This window comes from Sus scrofa, chromosome 14, assembly GCF_000003025.6.
Source record: "Sus scrofa isolate TJ Tabasco breed Duroc chromosome 14, Sscrofa11.1, whole genome shotgun sequence".
In the NCBI taxonomy this organism is placed as follows: domain Eukaryota; kingdom Metazoa; phylum Chordata; class Mammalia; order Artiodactyla; family Suidae; genus Sus; species Sus scrofa.
This window is the reverse complement of record NC_010456.5, coordinates 76117808-76145731: the sequence shown is the minus strand read 5'-3', so window position 1 is coordinate 76145731 and position 27924 is coordinate 76117808. Positions and strand designations below refer to the sequence as shown.

Here is a 27924-nt window from a genome sequence, read left to right as displayed (position 1 = left end):
ATTTTATTGCGCTTTGCTTTATCACGCGTCACAGATGATGCAATTTTTTATAAATTGAAGGTGTGTGGCAACCCTACAGTGAGAAAATCTGTGGGTGCTATATTTCCCATAGCATTTGCTTCCTTTTCATCTGTGTGTCACATTTCACTTATTTTTCTCACAATGTGTCAAATATTTTCATTATTGTTATATTTACTATGGTTATCTGTGATCTGTGCTATTACTATTGTAATTGTTTTGACGTGTGTGTGTGTGTGTCTTTTCTAGGGTTGCACTTGTGGCATATGGAGGTTCCCAGGCTAGGGGTCTAATCGGAGCTGCAGCTGCTGGCCTATGCCACAGCAACAGCAACGGGGTATCTGAGCCTCGTCTTTGACCTACACCACAGCTCATGGCAATGCTGTATCCTTAACACACTGAGCAAAGCCAGGAATTGAACCTACAACCTCATGGTTCCTAGTTGGATTCGTTAACCACTAAGCCATGACGGGAACTCCCAGTTTCGACATTTTTTAAATTTAGGGCCATACTGTGGCATATGGAGGTTCCCAGTTTGGGGTCAAATCAGAGCTGCAGCTGCTGGCCCACACTGGGGCCACAGCAATGCCAGTTCCGAGCTACGTCTGCTACCTACACTGTAACTCATGGCAACATCAGATCCTTAAGCCACTGAGCGGGGCCAGGGATCGAACCCACAATACTAGTCGGGTTCATTACCACTGAGCCACAATGGGAACTCCTCAATAAAATATTTTTAAAGTAAGATCTGTATTTGTCTTTTAAGCCATAATGTTACTGTATACTTAATAGATTACATTATGGTGTATATATGACTTTTGTTTTGCTTTATTTTTTTTTCTTTTTAGGGCCTCATGTGCAGCATGTGAAAGTTCCCAGGCTAGAATTGGAGCCGTAGCTACCGGCCTACACCACAGCCACAGCAATGCTGGATCCTTAACCCACTGCGTAAGGCCAGGGATCAAACCTGCATCCTCATGGATACTAGTTGGATTTGATTCCACTGTGCCACAATGAGAACTCCTGTATACATAACTTTTATATGTACTAGGAAACTAAAAATTTTATGACTTTATTGAGGTTGTCTGGAACCAAACCCACAATATCTCTGAGTTAAGTCTATATTTCAATTTTACATCAGTAAAATTGGATACAAATTGTTTTGCATAATGAAAGAAGTTTATTGTGTTAAGTATGCAGAAAGTAAAATCTGTATACTAGTTCATGAGCTATAGTTTTTTTTCAATTTTTAGATGCTAAAATGTTAAGATCATCTGTGTATACATGCATTATATTATTTAAGCAAAAAATCAATTTAAACATGTTGTTTCTTAAGAGAAAGTGAGGCTTTGTAAAATATCACAGTAATAATAACAAAGACATTACTATTTCATCACTATTAGGACATCTATTTCTCATAACAGAGTCATGAAAGACTCATCATCTCTTAGAAAACCTACTGAATAAGTATCCTTTGAATCAGAAATCAAACTTATAGGGATTTATCTGAGGTAAATAATTTAATAGGATTAAAAACTTCATATTCATGAAAACTTTTGAGGATCAATAATAGCATAACCAAAAGTAAGATTAAATGTCTAATAATAGAGAAAGTCTTAGTAATTATTATAATAAAAATGATGGAATATACATCCATTGAAAAAAAATAATCATTAATGCTTTGTAGATAATCAAATGGGAAAAAAGTGAAAATTTTACTTATAGCATAGATCATGATAAATTCCAAGTGATTTTATTAAAATAAGTTAAATGTGAAGAATATAAAATAGATGTGGCTCTTAATTAAATATATGAATTAAGGAAAGGCTTCCTGTGCTTGAAAGCAATGAAAGATGTAAAAGATTTAGATTACCAAAAAATGAAAATCTTCTATACATAGAAGAAACCATCATAAAAAAATTTACAGTGTAACTGAAGAATTGGAGGGAGTTCCCGCCGTGGCGCAGTGGAACTCCCAGACATAATTTTTTAATACATTATTTCTGCCTCTATCTCTCTTTTCTCCTAGGACTCGCATTACAATAAGTTGGTTGCTCACTACTGAGAGCTCCATCTCAGCCAGCAATACCATCAGGCATGGGTCCTTCACCCACTGCTCCAAGCTGTGTGAGCAGCAAAGTCTCTAGTTCTCACAGCCCATCCTGCCCTAGAAGAATCACTGCATTGATTAAGCTAAAGTAGAGCAGGGGGAGGGGGAGGGGGCTTAGCTGAGTTAGGTAAGAATGCCTCAAACTCTAGTTTTTCATGCTGTAATACTTCTCAGTTTGTTGATGTTTTTGGTCAATTAGCAGAGTGATGAAATGGCATTTTGTCAATTTGTCCAGCTTTATAATTGCTTTTGGGGGAGAAAATTTGACAACCCCTTCACTCAGACATAGCCAAAAATGTTTCCTCCCCAGTATTTTCAGAGGCAGAAATAATGTATTAAAAAATTATGTCTGGGAGTTCCCTGGTGGCACAGCAAGTTAAGGATCCTATACATAGAAGAAACCATCATAAAAAACCATCATTGTCACTGCTGTGGCTTGGGTCACTGCTGTGGCATGGGTTTGATCCCTGGCCCAGGAACTTCCACGTGCTGTGAATGTGGCCAGATAAAGTCTGAAAATGTTGCTTGATTGACGAAGACATTAATCTACATATCCTAGAAGTATAGAGAATTCCAAGTAGGAAGCATATGGAGATCTACCATATACATATTACAGTGAACTATTGAAAGAAAAAGAGAAAATTACGAGTTGAATAGGAAAAAAACAACCATCACTTAAAAAGGAGCATCAGAATGCTAACAACTGATTTTTCATGTGAAACACTGGAATCCAGAAGGCAGAAAAAAACAGCTGAGTGGCTATTTTAGACAAAATAGACTTATAAGATGAGCACTATTACTAAAGATATAGAATGGCATGTCATAATGATTAAAGGGTCAATTAATCAGGAATATAGGATTTATAAATTATGAATTGTTATAGGTAGTGTATAAATTATAGATGTATACACACCTAACAACAGAACCTCATAATACACGAAGCCAAACCCAAGAGAATTGAAAGGGGTAATAGACAATTTGACATATATTTAAAAATTTCAATATCCACTCAGTATTTGGTGGGACAACTACATAAAAAATCTGTGTTAAACATAAATTTACCATAAAACCCAGCAAATCATTCTTAGGAACCTACCCAAGAGAACTGAAAACCTGCATTACACAAGCCTGTATGTAAATTTTGAAAACTTTATTCATAATAGCTAACTCACAACAATTCAAATGTCCACAACTGGTGAATCAATGCACAAATGGTAGCATATATATATATACAAGGGAATACTATTTAGCAATAAAAAGTAATGAACTATAATTAATGTAACATGCCAAAATCATTGAATTCTCACTACACTTTAAATGGGTGAATTATGTGAAATTTTAATTATATCTTATAAAACTGTTTAAAAGAAGAATAAGCTATTGATACATGCTGTAACATGAATAAGCCTCAAAAACATTGTACTAAGTGAAAGAAGACAGACACAAATGATTACGTATTGTTCAATACCACTTACGTGAAATATTCTCATTTCCAGAGATGTTAAACTTTGAAAAAGTTGTAGCCCTAGAAAAGACAAAAAAGACAAAAAAAAAAAAAGAAAGAAAAAGTTGCATCTTAGAATATACGAAATATAGTAATTATGGTAGAGGTGATAGAACTGCGAGTGATATTTAGTATTTACAGTTTTTTCTTTAATATTGTTGGATTGTCATTTAGCAAGTTTGTAGAGGTGTAACTGACATAATAAACTGCATATATTAAAATGTACAATTTAAAACTTTTGACATAGGTTTACAGCTGTGAAACTATGAAGATGATGAAAATATACATTGTCGTCACCTGTTATTCTTCACTCCTACCTCTGTCTATTACTCCCCCCCACTTTTTTTGGTCTCATTTCTTTCACTCAGGATTAATTATATTAGGTGCAGCCATGTTGTTTAATTTCAAAATTATTTTAAGGAGTTCCCGTCATGGCTCAGTGGTAGCAAACCTGACTAGTATCCATGAGGATGCAGGTTTGATCCCTGGCCTTACCTAATGGGTTAAGGATCCAGCATTGTTGTTAGCTGTGGTGTAGGTCCCAGACATGGCTCGGATCCCATGTGGCTGTGGTGTAGGCCAGCATCTGTAGCTCCAATTTGACTCCTAGCCTGGGAACTTGCATATGCTGCGGGTGCAGCCCTAAAAAGACAAAAAAATAAATAAAAATTATTTTAAGATTCTTTTCCAGTCATTTGTCTATAGTTTGAATATTCCCATATGGAGTTTTTACTTTGAACTTTAAACTTGCCCTATTCTTCTAGTTATAATTGATAGGCCAATTTGAAATTATGTGTCAAAGTTTAAAAGCTTTCTGGTAACAAGTTATGAGATACCAAATCAAGCCAGTTTGAAAGTTCTCATTAATTAAAAAAAATAGAGTAGACAACTAATTTTCTGTGATGGTTTCACCTGTTCAACATGTACAGCAAGGCCACAAAATTTTTCACTTCTGTCTTTGACCCTATAGTGTTGAAACTATCCAGAAAACTAAGTGGTGTTAAAAAAAAATGTGGGCTTTTTTTAAATTTGGCTCATTTACCCTTGATTCATTGCATGTTTTATTTCTTTTTTTTCAGACCAAGTGTTTATTTAGCTTGTTCCGAGATCCTGGCCATAATTTGATTCAGAATAATAAAACAGGAGGAATTAATTCTCCACTGTCCAAACCAGCTGTTTCTAAGAACCTGAAAGAAGATAAAGTGGTCAAAGAAAAGGATATAGAAGGAAAGCTTAGGCCGGGGGATATGGTAGGTTGTTGAGAAGGTAATGATTTTGCTAGTTTGTTACCTTCCAGAGGCTTGCACTCATTTCTTATTTGGTGAACCGCCTCAGTTTAGTTTGTATTTTGCTGCAACATGATACTTTCTTGCCCCTGCCATTGTGAAGACCATTAAGGATTCAATTTTTGAGGTATGTTTATTTTCTTTCAGCAAGCACCTAGTATAAAATCTCAGAGCTCGGATACCCCTTTGGAAGTTGAACCTTCTCTGTGCAACAATCCAGAAGGACAGGTAACTATGCATAAAGAGTTGGAAATTCATCAGTCTTTTACTGAGCAATATCATGTAGAGTGGAAAATGCTCATTATCTGAGTAATTATTCCATATTTGCCATGATTAGCTTATGACCTTAGGTAAATTTCTTTGTCTCGTTAAGACTTTCTAAAAGGAATGGGTACCAGATTAAATTTAAGGTCCTTTCCAGTATTGAATACTTATGTCCTTTATTAATTATACTATATTAAGCACTGTAAGAGATGCAAAGAGACATCATCTGCAGCATTTATTCATTTGCCCTCAGGACACTCAACACTCTGGTGGGCAAAACAGACTGGTACATAACTAACTGTATTACAGAATCTTGCTATACTAGAGGCATACATGAAAGTTCTCTGTGGGCTCAGAGGAATCAGATGAGGCAGTCACAGAAAGCTTCAGGAAGAGGTGACATCAGAGCTAACTAGTGAAAGTTGAAAGAACCCTTTGAAGATGGAAGGAGAGGAATTTCAGGGCCAGAGAATAGCTTGAGTCAAGGTGGCCAAAGAAGGTAGCAGAATCTAGGGTAAATCAATTAATTGTGTATGATTTAGAGAAATGAAAGGAATGGTTCTAGAAGGATGTGAGAAAGAAGACAGAAGCTGAGTTGTGTTGTAGAAAGATTTGAAAGACTTGCTAAAAAGTTTGGGCTTCATTCTGTAGGTAATGAGGGACTCTTAAGCCTTATCTTGGAGACTAACATGAAAGGTTTTTAAGTCATATAGAAATAAGACCTCATGAATGTTTCAGGCAATACTCTTGCAAGGATATGGAAAAGAGAGATTGAAATCATGGTAGGGGCCTTTGGATGTCAGTTTATAGTTTTGGTTTGTTTTTTTTTAATGGCCGTACCATATATGGAAGTTCCTGGGCCAGAGATTGAATCCGAGCCACAGCTGTGACCTACACCATAGCTGCAGGAGGACGGGATCCTTTAACCCACTGTGTTTGGGTGAGGAGTGGACCCATGCCTCTGCAGGTACCCAAGCTTCTGCAGTGGGATTCTTAACCCACTGTAACACAGTGGGAACTCCTATAGGTTGGTTTTTTTTTTTTTTTTTTTTTGTAGTACAAATGAGTGTCGATGGCAGTTTAATTTAGGGAAGGGGTTGTAGTAAAGAAAATCAGAAACCTGAAGAAGCAAGGAATGAAATTAGAAAGATTCAGGGTGTTGAGGAAGAAAAGTTAAATATAATTCAGGTTTCATCCCTTACTTTCTGGAAATGGATGACAAAATCATTAGGAGAAAAGTCAAAATAGGGAGTTTGCTTCGTGGTGCAGTGGAGATGAATCTGACTAGTATCCATGAGGATGTGGGTTCGATCCCTGGCCTCACTTAGTGGGTCGGGGATCTGGTGTTGCCGCAAGCTGTGGTGGAGGTTGCAGATGTTCGGATTCTGCATTGCTGTGGCGTAGACAGGCAGCTGTAGCTCTTATTGGACCCCCAGCCTGGGAGCTTCTATCTGCCTCAGGTGCAGCCCTAAAAAATGTCAAAATAGAGTTAATATAGGGCAAATGTTAATATAGGGCAAATGATAAATTCACTTCTGGACATGTATTTAGGATGCTGGCAAAAATCTGGATTGAAAAGTTCCCATTGTGGTTACAAACCTGACTAGTATTCATGAGGATGTGGGGTCGATCCCTGGCCTCGATCAGTGGGTTAAGGATCCGGCATTGCCATGAGCTGTGGTGTGGGTCGCAAGGGCTCAGATCTCATGTTGCTGTGCCTGCAGCGTAGGCCAGCAGCTATAGCTCTAATTCGACTTCCGTATGCTGCACGTGCGACCCTAAAGAGAAAAAAATATATCTTAATAGAAATGTCCATCATGGAGTTCCCGTTGTGGTGCAGTGGCTAATGAATCCGACTAGGAACCATGAGGTTGCGGGTTCGATCCCTGGCCTTGCTCAGTGGGTTAATGATCCGGCGTTGCCATGAGCTGTGGTGTAGGTCACAGACGCGGCTCAGATCCCCCGTTGCTGTGGCTCTGGCGTAGGCTGACGGCTGCAGCTCCAATTAGACCCCTAGCCTGGGAACCTCCATATGCTGCGGGAGCAGCCCAAGAAATGGCAAAAAGACCAAAAAAAAAAGAAAGAAAGAAAAAGAAAAAGAAAAAAAGAAATGTCCATCAGGTTGAAGTTGATTAATAGTGCTTAGGAGGATGTGAGTGGGAATGTCAGAAGGTTATGAAGAGAGTATTTCTGCAAGGCTTATGAAAGAAGTTTGATGCAAGAAAGAATGGCATTCACTTGAAACAGTTCTAAGAACAGTATTGAACAAGTTAGAAACAAGGCTGGGGTGGAAGTTTGCAAGAGTAAAATTGTAAACCTTTTTCTGCAAGAGATAACCACTGTTGCTATTTTTCTTTCCAGTTATTTTTCTATGTAAAAAAAATATTTTAATAGTTAAGGTTACACTATGTATACAGTTATATAGGCAATTTTCTCACATATTATGAGCATTATGTTACCAAAACTTCTCATAAATATCTGTTTTTCTGGAAAGAATAAATGAGAGAAAAATGTCTTTACAGCAATATGTAGAAGCAGGAACATACATTGTGTTGGAGATTCAGCTGGACAAAGCCTTGGTTCCAAAGAGAATGCCGGAGGAGCTAGCCAGAAGGTGTGTAGCAGTAGTTCTCATACTTGATTTGCAAAACAGTTTAGGTACAATTTACAGGAAGTCATTTTGTCCAATGCATGTAATTTTTCTTGGGCTAATCAGCAGTTTTCTGGGTTTTTTGGTCACATGAAATTTCTTTTTTTGCTAAAGTATAGTTGATTCACAATGTTGTGCCATTTTCTGCTGTACAGCAAAGAAACCCAGTCATATATATATATATATATATATATGTATATATATATATATATATACATATATATACACTCTTTTTCTCAGGCATTTTGTCCCCATCATGTTCTATCCTGAGAGACTGGACACAGTTCCCTGTGCTATCCAGTAGGACCTCATTGCTCATCCATTCTAAATGTAATAATTTGTGTCTACTAACCCCAAACTCTCAGTCCACCCACTTCCTTCCCTACTCCTTGGCAACCACAAGTCTGTTCTCTGTGTTTGTTTCTATTAAACTGTAGATAGGTTCATTTTTGCCATATTTTAGATTCCACATATAGGTGATATCATATGGTATTTGTCTTTCTCTTTCTAAATTACTTCACTTAAATATGAGAATCTCTAGTTGCATCTATATTGCTGTAAATGGCAGTATCTTGTTTTTAATAAAATGCTTATTTTTTTCCATTATAGCTGGTTTACAGTGTTCTGTCAATTTTGTACTGTACAGCTTCCTTCCTTCTACTACCTTTAGGTTTAGTTTGCTCTCCTTTTCTAGTTCTTTAAGGTATATAGTTAGGTTATTGATTTGCAATCCGTCTTTTCTTTTTTTCTTTGGCTGCACCCGCAGCATGTGGAAGTTTCCAAGCTGGGGATTGAACCCAAGCCACAGCAGTAACAATGCTGGATCCCCAACTGCTAGGCCACCAGAGAACTCAGCAATCTTTTTTTTTTTTTTTAAAGGGCTGCACTCATAGCACATGGAAATTCCCAGGCTAGGGTCGAATCAGAGTGGCAATTGCCAGCCTACACCACAGTCACAGCAACCCCAGATCTGAGCTGCATCTGTGACCCGCACCACAGCTCACAGCAACCCCAGACCCTTAACCCACTGAGCAAGGCCATGCATCAAACCTGTGTCCCCATGGATACTAGTCGGGTTCATTACCGCTGAGCCATGATGGGAACTCCTTTTCTTTTTTTTTACTGTATTCATTTATATATGTAAAGTTTCCTCTGAGCACTCCTTTCTCTGCATCCCATAAGTTTTGGTATGTTGTATTTTTTTGTTTTCATTAATCTCAAGTTATTTTTTAATTCCTCTTATGATTTCTCCTTTGGCCAATTGGTTGCTTAAAAGTGTGTTGCTTGGAGTTCCCATTGTGAATCAGCAGGTTAAGGACCCATTGTGTCTCTGTGAAGATGCAGGTTTGATCCTTGGCCTCATTCACAGTCGGTTAAGCATCTGGCATTGCCCTAAACTGTAATGAAGGGAAGGTCGAAGATGCAGCTTGGATCCAGTGTTGCTGTGGTGTAGTCTTCAGCTGCAGCTCCAATTTGACACCTGGCGCAGGAACTGTGCCATATGCTGCAGGTGCAGCTGTAAAAAGAAAAAATAATAAAAAATAAAATAAAAGTGATTGCTTAATTGCCACAAATTTGTGAATTTTCCAATTTTCTTCTGTTGTTGATTTCTAGTTTCATTCCATTGTGATTAGAAAGGTTACTTTGTATGATTTTACTGTTTTTCAATTTATTGACATTTCATTTGTGGCCTAACATGATCTATCCTGTGGAATGTTCTATATATACATAAGAATTAGTGTGGTTTTTCTGTGGATGTTGAGCATTGTTCTCTGTTTATTAGGTCTGATTGGTTTATACTGTGGTTTGAGCCTTCTTACTTCCTTACTGATCTTCTGTCTGGTTGTTCTGTCCATTACTGAAAGTAGGATATTGAAATCTCTATCACTGAGAACTGTCTGTTTCTCCCTTCAGTTGTCTCAATTTTTGCTTCATTTATTTTAGAGCTCTGTTGTTGGGTACATATATGTTTATGATTGTATATTTTATTGTTGTCTGGAAACTTTTAACTATATATATTTTTCTTCTTTGGCTCTTGTAAGAATTTTTAATTTAAAATCTATTCTGTCTGACAGTAATATAGTCATTCCAGCTCTGTTTTGGTTACTATTTTTATGGACTGTCTTTCATTATACCCCTACTTTCAATCTTTTATGTTTCTGTACATTTAAAGGGGTTATCTTATAGATAATAGAGATGGACCCCATTTTTTTAAAATCCAATCTTCCAATCTCTGCCTTTTAATAATTAAGTTTAATCCATTTACTTCTACAATTTATCTATTTGTTATGTGTATATCTTACATAGTCCCTTCTGTATCTGTGGGTTCTGCATCCACAGAGGGATTTACTTCTATAATTTATCTATTTGTTTTCTGTATGTCTTACATAGTCCCTTCTGTATCTGTGGGTTCTGCATCCACAGATTAAACCAATAATGGATTGAAAATATTTGGAAAAAAATTCCAGAAAACTCCAAAAAGCAAAACTTGAATTTGCCAGGTACTGGAAACTATTTCCATAGCATTTACATTGTACTAGATATTTTAAGTAATCTAGAGATAACTTAAAGTATGTGGGAGGATGTGTGTAGGTTATATGCAAATAATATAGTATTTTATGTAAGGGACTTAAACATCTATGGATTTTGATATGTAGAAAGTGGTCCTAGAACCAATCCCCTGTGGATACTGAGGGACAAATGCATGTTTTCTGTTCTATTTCTTTCTTCATTACTGCCTTTTTAATATTTAATTGTTTTTTATAATGTGCCATTTATATTTCCTTCTTCTTTCCTTTTCTTTATATTATTTAGTTTTTTCCTTAGTGGTTACCTTGAAGATTACAATTAACTTCTTAAACTTATACCGACCTAACTTGAATAATACCAATTTAGCATCAATACTATAATCTATCCCATAATTACTATAATATACTATAATCAATGCTATAATTATATTGATTATAATATAATCTCCATCCCTTCTTCTTTGTATTACCATTACAGATTATATTTTTATACATTTTGTGCCTGTTAACAAAGGTTTTTAATTATTATTTTATGTGTTTTCCTTCTGGAAAAAGAGAGGAGGAGCTACAAATTTAAAGTACCATAATACTACCTTTCTTATTTATCTTTACCAGTGTTCTTTATTTCTTCATTTTCCTTCAAGTTGCTGACCAGGGTCCTTTCATTTCAGCCTCAGGGCTACCTTTTGAATTTCTTATATGGTAGTTTTTAGTAACAGCTCTCTTAGCTTTTGTTTGTCTGGAATTGTCTTAATTTCTCCATTCTTGAAGGATAGTTTGCTGGATATAGAATTCTTTGTTTGTAGGGGTTTTTCTTTTCAGAATTTTAAAGATATCACCTTAGTGCCTTTTGGCCTCCATGGTTTCTGATGAGAAATTATCTATTAATCCTATAGATGTTATTGAAATTATCTGTTAATCTTAAGTCACTCCTCTCATCGCGTTTATGATTTTTTTCTTTGTCTTGGACTTCTGACAAGTTGACTATAATGTGTCTTAGTGTGGATCTCTTTGAATTTTTCCTGCTTTAAGTTTACTAGGCTTTATTGCATAGATTCATGGCTTTCATCAAATTTGGGGAGTTTGAGGGAGTTATTTCTTCAAAACGCTTACTGCCCTCTTTTCTCTCCTTCTTAGAGTCTCATAATGTGTGTGTTGATTATAGAAATGTGTACATTGATGGTGTCCCATCAGATTTTAGTCCTTGTTCACTTTTTAATTTTTTATTTATTTTTTTCTGTTTTTCAGACTGGATGATTTCCATTGTTTATTCTTCAAGTTTGCTGGTTCTTTATTCTACCTGATTAAATCTGTTGAACTCTGTACTGAATTTTTATTTCAGTTGTACTTTTCAACTCTAAATTTCTATTTAGATCATTTTTATAATTTCTGTCTATTGATACTTTCATTTTGTTTATACATAATTTTCCTGATTTCTCTTAGTCCTTCTTCCATGGTTTCCTTTAGCTCTTTGATCATGGTTAATCAGTTTATGTAACATCTTCTTATAGAAAGTGCAATTTCTGGGCCTCTTTAGGAGCAGTTTCTGTCAGTTTATTGTTTATTTTGAGAGAGCCATACTCTTATGTTTCTTGTACATGTTGTGATTTTTTTTTTTTGGTTGAAAATTGAACATTTGGATACTATAATGTGGGAATTTTGAAAATCAGATTTTCCCTTCCCCAATATTTACTGTTCTTGATTGTTGCAGTTGTAGCTTGTATTCAGCCAGTATTTTGACCAATATTTCCTTGAATGCCAATATCTTAATATAAACAAACAAATAAGAACAAGACAAAAATCCTTTTTTGGTCTTTGCAGATGACTCTCTGTTGGGGCGTTTTTTTAAAAAACACTTAACCACGCTGTTTATAATTCTGCCTCAGGCTTCACTTCCTGCTTGCACTGAGACTATCCATCAGTCAGTGGTGAAAGCTTAGATCTTCTCCAGTCTTTTCTGAGCATGTATCCTGTCCTGCATATGTGTGTAGTTTTCTAAATTCCTCAGTATAGACAAATACTTTTGAGTACCCCAATTTCCCAAAGAAACTCTCTGGCTTTTCCTTCTAGGCCTTTGGTAGTCTTTTTTATGTCTTAACCATAATTTTTTGTCTCAAAGAGCTGTGGGTTTTTGATAATATCATAATGAGTTTGAGCAGTGGCCACCCTCTAATCTTCTCCCCTGAATGAGTTTCAAGGTTGGAGAAACAGAATCTAGTACATTATGTTATTCCTTTGGGTAGCCTAAGACGAGTTAGAACAAAACATAGTAACTTAAGAATAAGGTATGCTCTGCTCCTCCCAAATCAGGGACCAGTGTGCCACACTTGAATTGCAGAGTGCCATCTTGTGACTGCCACTGAGCTAGGGCAGGGTCAGGTAAAAATGCCACAAGACTTTAGAAGTATTTTTTAATCGCCTTTTTCTTGATTCAGTGTTCTCTTTGTTGCTGTAAACCTTTGACCCTTTGACTGTTTACCAGAGTTCTGACAAAGTTGGTTCTGGCAGTTTCTGATTGTTTTTTCAAAGCTCCTGTGCGGAGTGGGAGTTTGGAGTTATCTGCTTTGTCATTTTGCTGACATCTAGACTTCACCTCTTGTTTTGAGGAACACCGTACTCAATGAAGGATGAAAGGAAATGATAACTTACATCTTTGAAACTATTTACTACAGATTTTTTTTTTCCTTTGCCCACAGCACACAGAAGTTCCTGGGCCAGGGATTGAATTTAAGCCATAGCAGTGACAATCCTGGGTGCTTAACCACAAGGCCACCAGGGAATTCCAATTACAGATATTTTTAAATCTTTTGGTAAATATTGTCCAATTGCCTTCCAAAATTTTGCAGTTCCTCAAGTGATGTATAAGACTGTTGTTTCTTTATACATTCACCAATGCAAATAATTTTTTATTTTGGCTATTTTTACAGGGAAATAAATTTTCTTATTTTAATTTTAATCCACATTATAAATGTTTTGTGAGATTAAACTTTTTTCACATATTTATTAGTCATTTGGAAGTCTCCTTTTAAGACTTGTCTGCTGTTAATGGCATATTCATGTTTTATACTAGAGAGTTCTTAAACTTTAAAAAACTTTGGATTTAGCCCCTTTCCAAAAATTAATTGAGAATATTTGCCATAAATTATGGATTAGTACTTCAGTTCTTTATTGTCGAATAGTATTTCATTGTATGACTATATCATATTTTGTTTTTCTGTTCTTTAGTTGATGGACATTTGGCCAATTTATTCTTAATACAGCATTCTATAGAATGTTGTACTAAAATGGAAGTCGATTCATGTAACTCCTCCGTTCAGAAACTACCAATGACTCCCCATCACACTCCTGAGTAAAAGTCAGTCTTTATAGTGGCCTACAAGGGGTCCTAAGTATCCTGCATGTACTTTGTCTTCATTTTTTTCAGTTCAGCCAAACTGGCCTCCTGCTGTTTCTCACACATGCCAGATATACTTTTGCAGCAAGGTCTTTACACTTGCTGTTCCTTTTTCCTGTAATTTCTTTACCACTTTCCTTGTCTACATGACTTGCTTCCTTACTTCCATCAGCTCATACTTAAGTGTTATTATCTCAGTGAGGCTTTCCCCGGTGAAATATGCTCCACAATTCCACCACTCCCAGGCCCCAACATAGTCTACCTTCTTTTTTTTTTTTTTTTTTTTTTTTTTTAAAGTCTTTTTTAGGGCTGCATCCGAGGCATATGGAGGTTCCCAGGCTAGGGGTCTAATTGGAGCTGTAGCTGCCGGCCTATGCCACAGCCACAGCAACACCAGATCCAAGTTGTGTCTGTGACGTACACCACAGCTCGCAGCAATGCCAGATCCTCAACCCACTGAGCAAGGCCAGGGATCAAACCCACAACCTCATGGTTCCTAGTCGGATTCATTTCCACTGCACCACGATGGAAACTCCAGAGTCTGCCTTCTTGCATTATCTTTTTCTATGGCACCTATCACTAATATATTTATCTTACTGTCTTTTTTCCCCCAACTAGAATGTAACCTCCATGAGGACAAGAATTTTTGTCTATTTTGTGCAATGCTCAATTCCCAACACTGAAAGGGCACTCAGTGTATCTTTTGAATGAGTAATAACATTGTCTCTGGAGAGAAAACTGGATGACTGGACAAGACTGGAAGGGGACAATTTACTATATATTGTTTCATACATCTTAAATTTTGAATGATATGGATATATTATCTATTAAAATAAAATTAAAATTAGAAATTGTGAGCAAGGTATAAAATTACATCGGACTTATTAAGGAAAAATTGAATTTGAAATTTTTTGGTAAATTTCAAAGGCAGTGTAATATACTTCATTAGGAATCTGAAACTATAAGGAGGAAGAGCTATAAGCTAATTCCCTTTAAGTTCTTGTAAGCCCTCCTGAAAATGGAAAGTAGAAGTTTGGCATAAGTAGTTTGTCAGTGATAAAATATGTTTTCTTACTCACTTAAAGTCAGATATCATTATTATAGTTTAATACAGTCTTGTAAATTATGACAGTATATTTACTATCCTAGATAGATAAAGAAAGTGTGCACTTGCCACTTATATTTCCAAAACTTTGTGCTTTCAGAGACTGTACTGGTTATACTTAAAGTCATAACATCCATTCCTTCTACTCCTGAGTTCAAGTAGCCTCTTGTGTACAACAGTTTAAAAATAGTGTAAGGGTAAAGCCAGGGCTCAAATTAGCCAAAAGTACAACTTAGCTGCTTCCTGGCTTCCTTCTAATCTAGTCCATAACCATAAGCTCTTCGAGGTTCATATCTCGGCTCTTAGATGAGAAAATTGCACAGTGCTCAAGTGTAGTGGGCAACTGACCTTAGATCTCCCCCACCTTTGGAGGTGGGAAATAACATAAATCTGCATTAATAAAGTTATGTTTTGGTTTGTTTTTATCTGATACAGGGTCAAGGAAATGATTCCTCCAAGGCCACCTCTTACCCGTCGGACAGGAGGAGCTCAGAAGGCAAGTGCCAAAGCCAAATGAGTGCACCCATTTGAAAACAAGGCATGGGCTGTAAAGTATGTTTTCCAGAAGGAGCGAGAAGTTGTAGCTTCACATATCTTCCTTCCTGCTTCTATTTGTGACCAGTGGCAAATAGTGACTAGCATACAGTGTTTAATCTTTGGTTGATGGTTTCTGAGCTTGGAAGAAATGGGCAATTTATACCTAAAATGTTATTAAATGTAAGACCTAATCCAATTTGACTTGCATTTCAGGTTATGACCTCTTTGAGGCCTCTTTATCAGACATTTTGTACTTTCATAGGCAGTAAGTGACTACCACATGCAGATCAAGAACATTTCTAGAGCCATTCTGAATGAATATCACAGGATGTTTGGAAAACAGGTAGCCAAATTGGGGAATGATTTGGATTGTGAAACCCTGGAGGAACAGAAGTGCCAGCTCAACTACGAACTTAATTGCTCTGGAAAATGTTTTGCATTCAAAGAACAACTCAAGGTAAATATTGGTTTATTTACTAGGTTGCATAGATTTTCATGAAGCATCTTCACTATACACCTAGTTATCACTTTTCTCTAGTTATGTTCAGCTATACTCCACCTTTCTTGCTGTTGGTACAAAAAGCTCTGTTCTCTGTGATAGGAATTGTTTGACCACCATAAGAAATGTAACATGTAAACATAATTCTGAGGTTTTTCTTTGCCGTTATGACTCTGTTCACATAGTACAAGTCCTGTATTGACCATTTAGTATGATGGTGATGTCAGGAAAAGAAGCCATGGGAAGTATGTTGATTGGGGGAAAATTAGAGATCCAAGAGTCTAGTAGTCACCAAGAGAAATTAATCACCTTCTGGAGTTCTGATGAGCCTTTGATAAGAAGCTCAAGGGAGGCCTTTGATGTTAGCCTGGTGCTGGACTGTGTTATCAGATGGTGATCTGTGTCTCTTGCAGCATGCTGTGGTAAAGATTGTGAGGGAAAAGTACTTAAAGACAACATCATTTGAAAACCAAGAGGAACTGCAGAAATTTATTAGTGAGCTCTATGTGTTCTTGGTGGATCAGATGCATGTGGCCTTAAATCAGGTAGGTGCTCAAGAACTATAGTACCCCTCCTTTTCTCCATAGGTCATCAGGGTCCCCTCTGAATAATTCCTTCCTTTCTTCTTTTCTTCCTTAATTCCACAAACGTTTATTGAGGTGTGTACTCTGTGCTAGGCTGGAAAACACAGTGATGAATAAGAAACAGTCTAAGTTATAGGACTAATTTTGAGGGAAATAAGGGAGGATCCTCTTTCAACTTCCTAGAAAAAATTTATTTAATAACTGTCAAATTCGATGAATAAAAAATAAAATCAGCTATATAAATGGTGAAGTAAAAATTATCATCCTGATTATTCTGCGAATGTGTGCAATTCTCAATTTTTTTCTTCAAGATTGATAATCAAATCAAAACAAAACGAAAAACTATGAGTTTTCAGACATTATGCCTGAATGACAGTGACACTTCAAACCTACCTTTTCTATCTGACTGGTAGCCCTCTCTCTTCCGACTTATCTGTTCATATTTACACAGCTTACATCTTAGCTTCATTTGCTCATTTTTTAAATGTATACAAGTTGTGGTTTGTTTGGAAACAATGACAGAATCAGTTTTTTTTGTCTCCTGGTAGTCTCTACCAGCTATGCCCCCTCAAAGCCTCTGTTCTATTCTTTCCTTGACTGTTTTTCCTTCTCTGCTACCATACTTTTTCTTTCACCTGTTCAGCCTTCCTGGAAGAGATAGGAGAGGAATGTCCAGTATCCTAGGATTAGGACAACAGTCCTGCACAGATGATTTGAATGATTTGATTTGAAAAACAATTGAGAATCAAGCACAAGATGGTAATTACTGTTACTTTATGTCCCCAAGGACTCCCTGTCTAGTAGAGAAGACAGGCATAAAATACAAATAACTGCAGTTAAGTGAGGTCAGTGCTGTGATAGAGGTGTGTCCATATAGAGCAGGTTAGGGGGTGCCTAAAGAAAAAGTTATCAGCTTTACCCTGAGATCTTTCAGGGAAGGATTCACAGGAGATCTGGGCCTTGAAGGCTGAAAAGAAGCTCTCCAGGTAGATGTTTCAGAGCATTTGAGTCATATGTAACACCACAAAAGCTTGGACGCTTAGAAGAATATGGCATATACAGAAACTGTAGATAGTTCAGGAGAAGAAGTTGAAGTGGTTGAGGCACAGTGAAACAGGTGATGAAGCCAGGGATCAGTTCCTGGTAGGCAAGTTGGGAGTGTGGAGGGAGGTCTTATATATCACACAAATAAGTTTTGACTTTTTCCTTTATTAGTAGTTGGATGCAATAAATTGAATTATTTTACACTGGGAAAAAGTATGATTATATTTACATTTTACAAAGAACACTTTGATAGCAGAATGAAGGATGGGTTAGAGGTGATAAAGCTGGGTTAGAGGTGATAAAACTGGGTATTGCATACTGAGAAAGAAAAGGGGTCAAAGATTCTTAAATTTAAGGCTCTTAGACTGAGTTGCTGGTAATGCCATTGACTAGGACAAGAAATTCAACAAGCAAATTTGATGGAAGGCAGATGATGTTGAATTTAGTTTTGAACATTGGGCTCTAGAGGGGTTTTACTCTAGAGAGAGATGTGAGTTTGAGATGAGATTTGGGAGCCATATAGATGCTAGTCAAACTGTGGTCATAGAAAAGCATGCTAAGAAAAGCGTGATAGTAGAGAGAAAAGCAAGCTGGTGACAAAACCCTAGGAAACACCAACAGTTAGGGGATGGGTGAATAAAAGAATTAATGAAGGAAACAAGTGAATTGTTGAAAGGGCAAAAAAGATCCAGAAGACATTGGTATCTCAGAATCTAAGGCAAGGAAATTTTAAGAAGAAAAAGTGGTCAACATTGTCAAATACTCTAAGAAATTCAAGGAAAAAAAATCTTGGGTCAGGGGAGGAGAGATTTGAGAAAGGTGATTCAAAGGCACAAATTTCCAGTTTGAAGATAAATAAATACTAGGGTTGTAATGTACAGTATGGGGACTATAGTTAAGACTGCTGTGTGGTATATAGGAAAGTCATTAAAAGAGTAAATCCTGCCTTCTCATTACAAGGACAATTTTTTTAATTTTTTTGCTTTCTCTTTTTATTGTATTTATATAAGATGATGGATGCTAACTAAACTTTTTGTGATAGTCATTTTACAATATATGTAAGTCAGTATATGCTTATACAGTGATGTATGTCAATTATATCTTGATAAAATGGGGAAAAAGAAAAACAAAATCTGAAAAGCTTTTATTGGATTTGGCAATAAGGAGATTGTTTTTAATATTTTATAGCATTTTCATTGAGCTAATGGAGTGGATTCAAATTATAATGAATTGAAGGGTAAGTGCATGATTAGGAAGTAGGTAGAATGTAAATTCAGGAAGTTGGAAGATGAAGGGAAAAGGTGGGAAAGTGGTAGCTAGAAATTAGAGATTTTCTTTTTGAAATGGAAGAAACTTTAGAATGTCCACAGGCTTAGGAAAAGGAGGCAGCAGACCAGGAGAAGTTGAAAATAAAGGGGGAAAAGAGGGGATAAGCAATGGCAAACTCAGGATATACAAGTGGAAAAGGATCAAGAATTTCAGTGGAAGGATTAGCCTTGAAACAGAGAAGGTTGTGATACCTTTTCCTTTGAGACTGAAGGGAAAGAGATACAATGGATGCAGAAATTTTAAAATGTGTAGGATTAAAAAATTGAGGGTGTTGTTTTGTTTTGTTTTGTTTTTGCCTAATGGTTTCTCCTTTCAGCAACATATTTACTGAAAGTGAAGAGAATAAAGGTTGAATGAAAACCTTGAAGCGAAGAAAATTTATATGTTGTATAACATTGTGGAAAATGTTGCTGAACAAGGACAGATACATAGATTATTGAGAGTATTAAAGGCCTTCAGCTAAGACTGTATGCATTTTTCCTCCGGAACAGTTAGCAGCTACTGTCTAGGAATAAAGTCAGATTGTAGGATTGTTTTAATTTGGGAGTTTTCTGGACAAGTGCAGAAAAAGGACAAGGATGCCTGTGACTTTAATGTTCTGGTGAGAGTAGTATGAGTCCAGGCTTATCCATTTGGGAAATGATAGGCATATTGGAAGTCATAGAGCAGTTTTAAGGGGGCTAAATGACAAGAAGGCAGAAGACTTGTAATATGGGTTTTAGGAATGGAATTAGAGGTATCCTTTTTCAGGTCTGGGCATGGAAGTGTGTTGCCAGAGGGATTTAGAGGTCAAGATCATCAAAATTAAAAAGAACAAAGAACAGAGGCATTAATCAATGATCAGAAGCTCTCTAGCCCATCTCAAGTTTAGCTTTACTCTTTGCATCCCTTAATAACTCTATTGTTAAAGTCAGTAATATTATTTTTATTTCTAGTTAAAGAATTTGGGGGTGGGTCTTCCATGGCCATAGCTTCTGGCCCAAGAGATTAATTATTATACCAGATTTTCTTTCCTGTCTGGGCACATAGAGTAAATTATTTTTCCTTCTACCTTTCTGGCTACTTCTAAAATGTCTCCTTTGTAGAATCTGTCTCTATATACCACTGAAAATACTGACATAGCTTCCAAAGATTTACCCTTGTCTTGTATATTCTTGATGTTTGAGGACTCCAGCAATTTTTTTGCCAACCTTGTTCTTGTCATGGCACCTAAAAATGGTAGTATTTGTCTGTGCACTCCAGAAAATGAAAAAAGCAATTTGAGGTTAGAAGTGATTCGGCGGAGTTCCCGTCGTGGCGCAGTGGTTAACGAATCCGACTAGGAACCATGAGGTTGCAGGTTCGGTCCCTGCCCTTGCTCAGTGGGTTAACGATCCGGCGTTGCCGTGAGCTGTGGTGTAGGTTGCAGACGCGGCTCGGATCCCGAGTTGCTGTGGCTCTGGCGTAGGCCGGTGGCTACAGCTCCGATTCAACCCCTAGCGTGGGAACCTCCATATGCCGCGGGAGCGGCCCAAGAAATAGCAACAACAACAACAACAACAACAACAAAAGACAAAAAAAAAAAAAAAAAAAAAGTGATTCGGTTAGGGATTCTGACTGCCACAAGGGTTGTGGAGAGCAGTTCTGCCCTACATATTTTTACTCACTTCCATGAGCTGAGAATGTTCATATTCAGATAGCTGAGATTCTATTTCACCCTTGTTATTTCTCTCTTGGTACACTCTCACTCTCTTACAGTACTGACAAGACTGTAAGAAATCTCAGTGTTGCTTTAGAATCATGACTAGACTCTCACATTTGGATATTCTTATAAAACTTCTCTACTTGTAATTGCTTCATTTCGTCTGCCTAACATCTTGATGCTGACAAGACTATGCCAGATGATGTCCAAGGCACTGCTTCAACAATTCCTACCAGCAGTGAACAGCTTCGACTCTTTGCTTTCGAAGCAGAAGTCAATGAGAACTTTGAAATGGCAGCAGCGTACTATGAAGAGGTAATTAAGCATCTTCCCAGTGGTTGTTATTACTGATATTTGTAAATGTGAATGTAAGTCATAGTAGTTTTTGGTTGTTTAAAATCCAGCCTTGTTGTTGAAAGGATAGGCACATTGATCAATAAAACAGCGTCCAAAAACAGATCCACCAAATAAGGCCATTATATTTTTTTACAAAATTCTAAAAGAAATTCGATGTGGAATGGATAGTTTTTTTTTTCTCCAAAAAATCCTGTTAGAACAGTTGGTTATCCATATGCAAAAAATCAACCTAGAGAAATGGCAGAGCAAGATGACATGGAGCTCACCTTCCTGTCACAAGTGCACTAAAAATACATCTACAACATGGAACAATTCTTACTGAAAACTAACTGGAAACTGGCAGAATGCCTTCTAAACAACAAAAGCTCTAAGAAAGATACATACATAATCAAGTAGAAAGGGAAGGAAAGCAATTGGATTGGGACCTGAGTCCCTGGGAGGGGACTCGGAGGAAAAGGGAAATTGCACTGGCATATACCCACCCTGCGGAGTGAGTGGGTCAAGTCACGGCTGGGTTCCTATGTAGAGGAGACAGCCCCACCTTGGCTGGTTGGAGGACAGCTGGGACAGAGAGAAAGGCTGGAGAACCCTGAACTCCACTAGTGAGGAGCACAAGTGTGATAGCTTGCTCCTGAGGACACAGAGACGTCTGCCCTCCTGGATGCCAGGTTTACCGTGACTGCCTCACCACGAACCCTAGCCCAAGCCAAGCTAATGCTCCAGCCCCTGCTCAGACCACACCACAGTGCAGCATTGGATCTGGGGGGACAAATCACAACCAGGGAAAAGGCTCCACCTTGGGCTTCATTTCAGAAGAGCCACTGACGCCTACAGGGGCAGTGCATCTATCTGACTGCTCTTTGCCTGTGGGCACCTCTTGCTTCAACACTACCCACCTCCGATGTAAAGGTCCCTGTGCAGAGAGGAAAACACACACTTAATGGGAATATAGCTAGCCTGAGGAAAATTGTCAAATGCAATATTGCGAAGCTATTGCCCTATATTTTCTTCTCAGTTTTATAGTTTGGGGTCTTAACATTTAGGTCTTTGATCCAATTGAGTTTTTATTTATTTATTATTTGATTTGATTTGATTTTTTAGTCTTTTGTCTTTTTAGGGCCACACCCTCGGCATATAGAGGTTTCCAGGGTAGGGGTTGAATTGGAACTACAGCTGCCGGTCTACACCACAGCCACAGCAATGCCAGATCCAAGCTGCGTCTGTGACCTACACCACAGCTCACAGCAATGCCGGATCCTTAACCCACTGCAGGTTCGATCCTTAATCCAGGATTGAACCTGCAACCTAATGGTTCCTGGTCAGATTCGTTTCCTCTGCGCTAGGACGGGAACTCCTTTATATATAATTTGTCTTTTGAATTGAGTTTTTTTTTTAATATATATATGGTATTGGATAAGAGTCTAGCTTTATTTTTTTGGTATATGGGTATCTATTTTTCTTAGCATTATTTGTTTAAAAGACTGTCTTTTCTCTATTGCATGGTCTTGGTACCTTTGTCAAAAGTCATTTGTCCATATATGCTCATATTTATTTCTGGGCTTTCTATTCTATTCCCTTGGTCTTTATATCTGTCCTTATATCAGTACCAGACTAATCACTGTAGCTTTGTAACTTTCGAAATTAGGAAGTGTGGTCTTCCAGGTTTGTTCTTCCTTTTAAATACTGTTTTGGATACTCAGGGTCCCTTGAGATTGCATATGAATTTTAGAATGACTTTTTATGTTTCTGCAAAAAACATCATTGGGATCTTGATAGAGTGTGCATTGTAAGTTCCTTTAGGTAGTTTTGACATCTTAACATTAAGTCTTCCATCCTGTGAACATGGAATGTATTTCCATTTGTTTATGTCTTCTGTAATTTCTTTCAGCAATGTTTTTTAGTGTTCACTCATTATGAGTTGCTTTTATTATTACGTATTTGCAGATAAGTTTATATTTGCCTTCTCAAGACTATGGCATAAATAATTATAAGTGAATCTTTATAATGAAACATAAAATGAATCTTTTAGATTCTCAAGTAATCAGATGACCATATGGTGACCAGAACACTGACACTAGGAAGCAATGAGTTGATGAGTCATTATTTATTGACCATGTACCATAAGCCAGAGAAGTGATTGTCCTAGGCATTCAGAATTCAGTGGTAAACAAAGAAGTCACAGTTTCTACCTTCACAGAGCTTATAGTATTTATGGAATACTTACTATGTTATGTGTTATATGCATAAAGAATATGACACAGTATTACAATAGCCTTGGTCCTTCTGATGTTTCATGTGGTAGAGGTTAGTCCGTGAGCCCCAGAACCTGGAGCATTGGCTGGACTATGGTGCCTTCTGCCTCCTAACTGAAGACAACATCAAAGCACAAGAGTGTTTTCGGAAAGCCCTTTCCCTGAACCAGAATCATGTCCACAGGTATGGTGGGAAGGGAGATAAGGAGTGAGTAGGAGCAGATAAGCTTCTTGAAATTGTCATGGTTCCATGACTGTGACATGGGACCAAGTTGTAAATTATGTTGGTGGTGTCTTCTCAGCTTGTTGCTGTGTGGTGTCCTGGCTGTCCTGATGGAGAACTATGAGCAGGCAGAAATTTTCTTTGAAGATGCTACTTGCTTGGAACCAACTAATGTTGTAGCCTGGACTTTACTTGGTTTGATATTTTCCTGTGATATGAATATGTTTTCTTTCATTAGAAGATTTTCCCTTTCTCTTTTCACTCTTTAATGGCTCATCATGTAGTTCTTCAATGTTGGTAAAAATGTGGGAAATGTTGCAATTCTTCATTATATGATGGTGGGAAATTGGTCACATTTATTTCAACACCTTTTTTTCTTCAGGCTTGTACTATGAAATTCAAAACAATGATATTCGAATGGAAATGGCATTTCATGAAGGCTTCAAACAGCTTCAGGCACGAATGCTTCAGTCACAAGTAACAAAGCAGAGGAGCACTGGTGCTGTAGAGTTCTTTGAAGAAGGAGGGAAAACAGAATCCAGTTTAGGCCTTTGGGGAATTACTAGTGGTTCTTCTACAGCAGCAATCAAGATGGAAGCCCAAGCAGGTGGGAACAAGGAGGTGATGAGTGGCTATTGGAAAAATTACTGGCCTTATGAATAAGACCTGACACATAGTAGGAAAGCAGTGAATAATTGTCAGATGCATGAGTAGGTGGAGTTCTGAGTTGTCCCAGTGATACCAGGAAAGAGTCCTTATACATATTTCTTCATTCATATGACTGAAAGTCTGAAGCTTGTAGTGTTGCTACTCAGTTTTTTTGTCTTAGACAATGTACTATCTCTGTATATTCCTCAAAGAGGTGTCATTGTAGCAGAGTAAACCTCTCTTTTCCCCGTCACTCTCTTCCCCAGAATGTAAGGTCCCACTGTTGTGATTGGTAAATTTATTTATTTATTTATAAACTCTGTGTTTTCCATTGATATTTTCCTTTCCTTCACTTTAGGACATCAGTTATTTTCATGTGTTTAATATGGGTGTTTTTATTTATGTGTTTCTTGCATGTGTTATTTAGTTTATAAATTATTTATAAATGTAGGTATTTTTGTGCATATATTTTCAGCAGTTTGAGGTATACAAATTGACATTTCATAAACTGCACATATTTAACATGTATAATTTGATACGTTTTGACTTATGAACACACTCTTGGAAATAGCACCACAATCAAGATAATGAACATGTCCAAAATCCTCCAAAACTTTCCTTGTGCCCATCTATAATCTATAATCTCTGTCTTTTGCTACCATTTCCAGATAACCACCAATTAGCTTTCTATCACTATAGATGAGTTTGCATATTCTAGAATTTTAGAATTAAGTAGAATCATGCAGTATATAATCTCTTTTGTCTTTTGTCACTAAGCATAATTATTTTGAGATTCAGGCATATTACTGCCCAAATCAGTAGTTCATCCTCTTTTATTGCAAAATAGTATCTCAATGTATGGAGATACCATGCTATGTTTCTCTAGTCACCTGTTGATATGTATTTGGGTTGTTTGTAGTTTGGGACTCTTAAAATAAAGCTTTTATGGATATTTGTGTACAAGTCTTTGTATAGACAAATACTTTAATTCTCTTGTATAAATACTTAGAAGTTGAATAACAGGGAATTCCCATCATGGCTCAGTGGTAACGAACCCGACTAGTATCCATAAGAACACAGGTTTGATCCCTGGCCTTGCTCAGTGGGTTAAAGGATCCGGCATTGCCATGAGCTGCGGTGTAGATCGCAGACACGACTTGGATCTGGCGTTGCTATGGCTGTGGTGTAGGCTGGCGGCCACACCTCTGACTCAACCCCTAGCCTGAGAACATCCATATGCTATGGGTGCAGCCCTAAAAAGACAAAAAAAAAAAAAAAAAAAAGTTGAATAACTGGGAACTTGGGCTATTTAGCACTATGCTTTTTATGTTCAAAATATTTGGGGACTTTTCCAGATATCATTGTTTTTATTTCTAATTTAATTTCATTGTGGTTAAAAACACACTTTGCATGATTTGAATCCATTTAAATTTATTTGGACTTGTTTTATGGTCTAGTATTTGATCTGTCTTGTTAAATGTTCCATATACATTTGAAAAGAATATCTATTCTGCTATTCTTGAGCAGAGTGTTCTATAGGTATATAGTAGGCTTAATTAGTAATTGTGTTTTTCATCTCTCCAAATGCTTTGTAGTTTTGTGCCTTTGAAGTTTTGTTTCTATAGTTCATCCTACCTCATCACGTTTTCTTCAATTAAATTTATAATATCAGTTTTGCATTTATATCTTTTTTGTTTCTTTTTGGTCATACTTGAGACATGGAAGTTCCCTGGCCAGGGATTAAACCTGTGCCATAGCAGCAACCTTAGTGGCAGCAGTGACAATGCCAGGTCCTTAACCTATAGAGACACAGAGGAACTCCTTCATTGATCTATCAGGATCCCACCTTTGAAGATGATGCTAAATAGGCATTCAGTTTTATTTTTCTCCTTAAAGAGATCTAAAACCTTCTATTAAGCCATCATCTTTTACCCTTTGATTTAAAATGTATATGTCTCTGAGATCTCAGTTCTGCCTTATTTGTCTGATCTTAAAACAATATCAGACTGTTTTTATTGCTGTGGTGTTATGGTGTACCTTCATATTCGATATGAAATTCTCCCATTTACTTGCCTCTTCTATACCTGACTTACTTATTCGTGAATCTTTATTCATCTATATGAATTTTATAATGAATACATTAAAAAGTAGATTTATCAAGTATATTAAAAATCCACTTAGAAGCTTTAATCGGACTGTATTGAACTTACAGATTAATTTAGGGATAATTAACATCTACATATTATTAAGCCATTGCATTCAAGTGGGTGGAGGATCTCTCCATTAACTTTGGTCATCTTCTGGATTCTTTATTATTATTATTATTATTATTTTGCTTTTTAGGGCCATATTCATTGCATATGGAGGTTCCTAGGCTAGGGGTCTAATTGAAGCTACAGCTTCCAGCCTACACCAGAGCCACAGCAATGCCAGATCCGAACTGCATCTTTGACCTACACCACAGGTCACGGCAATTCTGGATCCTTAACCCAATGAGCGAGGCCAGGGATGAAACCTGCAATCTTATAGTTCCTAGTCGGATTCGTTTCTGCTGCGCCACGACGGGAACTCCCTGGATTCTTTTTTTTTCTGTCTTTTTGCCTTTTCTAGAGCCACTCCCGCGGCGTATGGAGATTCCCAGGCTAGGGGTCTAATTGGAGCTGTAGCCGCCGGCCTACACCAGAGCCACAGCAATGCCAGATCCGAGCTGCGTCTGCGACCTACACCACAGCTCATGGCAACGCCAGATCCTTAACCCACTGAGCAAGGCCAGGGATCGAACCCCCAACCTCATCATTCCTAGTCAGATTCGTTTCCACTGTGCCACAACGTGAATACCATTGTTTTTTAGATTGAACTTATATATGACAATTTTGTTTGACTCTTACTGATTCAAGTAGATTAACTCTATTGTTTTTTTCCTAGGATATTATCATATCATCTGCCAATAATGATATTGTCACCTTTCCCCCCAATCCTCATACTACTCATGTCTTTTTAGTACCTACGATAATATGTCATACATAATTGCGATGTTCAACCTTGTCTTTTTTCTTTCCTAGGATATTATCATATCATCTGCCAATAATGATATTGTCACCTTTCCCCCCAATCCTCATACTGCTCATGTCTTTTTAGTACCTACGATAATATGTCATACATAATTGCGATGTTCAACCTTGTCTTCTTTCCTGCCTTAGGGAATGAGTTTAGTTTGTCTATTAAATATGAAATATATTGTAAACTTTTTCTAAAAATGCCTTTACAGAATTCTTAATTTGAAAAGAATTTTTTTTATTAATATGTGTTAAACTTTGTCAAATTCCTTTTCTGCATCAATGGAAAAAATAAAATTAACCTTTTATTTATTAATGTGGTGAACAATATTGATAAACTTATTTTATGTTGAGCAATCCTTATAATAATTGGATAAATCCCATTTGATCATAACACATTAATTTTTAATGTTCCTTTGGATTTGAATAGCTAATGCTTTATTTTAGATCTTTGTGTCTATGTTCATAAATAACCTGTAATTTTCTTTTGTCATCTAGTTTTATAATCAGGATTATTAGGCACCTTTTGTTCTTTACTCTTCTATATCAACCTTATATGATAGCAATTGATTTTGATTTAAACATTTAGCAGAATCCAACTCAGCAGACCTGGGGTTTTTGTCGGGGGAGGTGTTTGACTATCATTTCATTTTCTTAATCTTTAATGTATTTGTGTTCTATATTTCATATTGTGTTATTTACACTTTTAAGGAGTTCATCAGTTTCATCTAGGTTTAATAATTTATAAGAACATTTTTACGTATTAATCTGTTATTTTAAAATAGACTTTATTTATTTATATATTTATTTTAGGGCCCCACCCACAGCATATGGAGGTTCCCAGTCTAGGGGTCG

The 27924-nt window shown here is 36.9% G+C and overlaps 1 protein-coding gene across 5 annotated transcripts in view; it reads left to right on the top strand.

Moving 5' to 3' along the window:
• CFAP70 (cilia and flagella associated protein 70) overlaps nt 1-27924 on the top strand; it is a 124630-nt gene that overhangs the window by 54167 nt on the left and 42539 nt on the right. For 4 of the 5 annotated variants that reach the window (XM_005671099.3, XM_005671098.3, XM_013983339.2 and 1 more), the window contains 10 exons: nt 4712-4882; nt 5066-5146; nt 7705-7796; nt 15295-15355; nt 15659-15853; nt 16309-16440; nt 20723-20848; nt 23193-23326; nt 23445-23560; nt 23748-23972. In XM_005671099.3, the coding sequence (XP_005671156.1) occupies nt 4712-4882; nt 5066-5146; nt 7705-7796; nt 15295-15355; nt 15659-15853; nt 16309-16440; nt 20723-20848; nt 23193-23326; nt 23445-23560; nt 23748-23972 (1333 nt within the window). The remainder of the gene's footprint in view (nt 1-4711; nt 4883-5065; nt 5147-7704; nt 7797-15294; nt 15356-15658; nt 15854-16308; nt 16441-20722; nt 20849-23192; nt 23327-23444; nt 23561-23747; nt 23973-27924) is intronic. The other variant, XM_013983341.2, reaches the window with a different exon arrangement.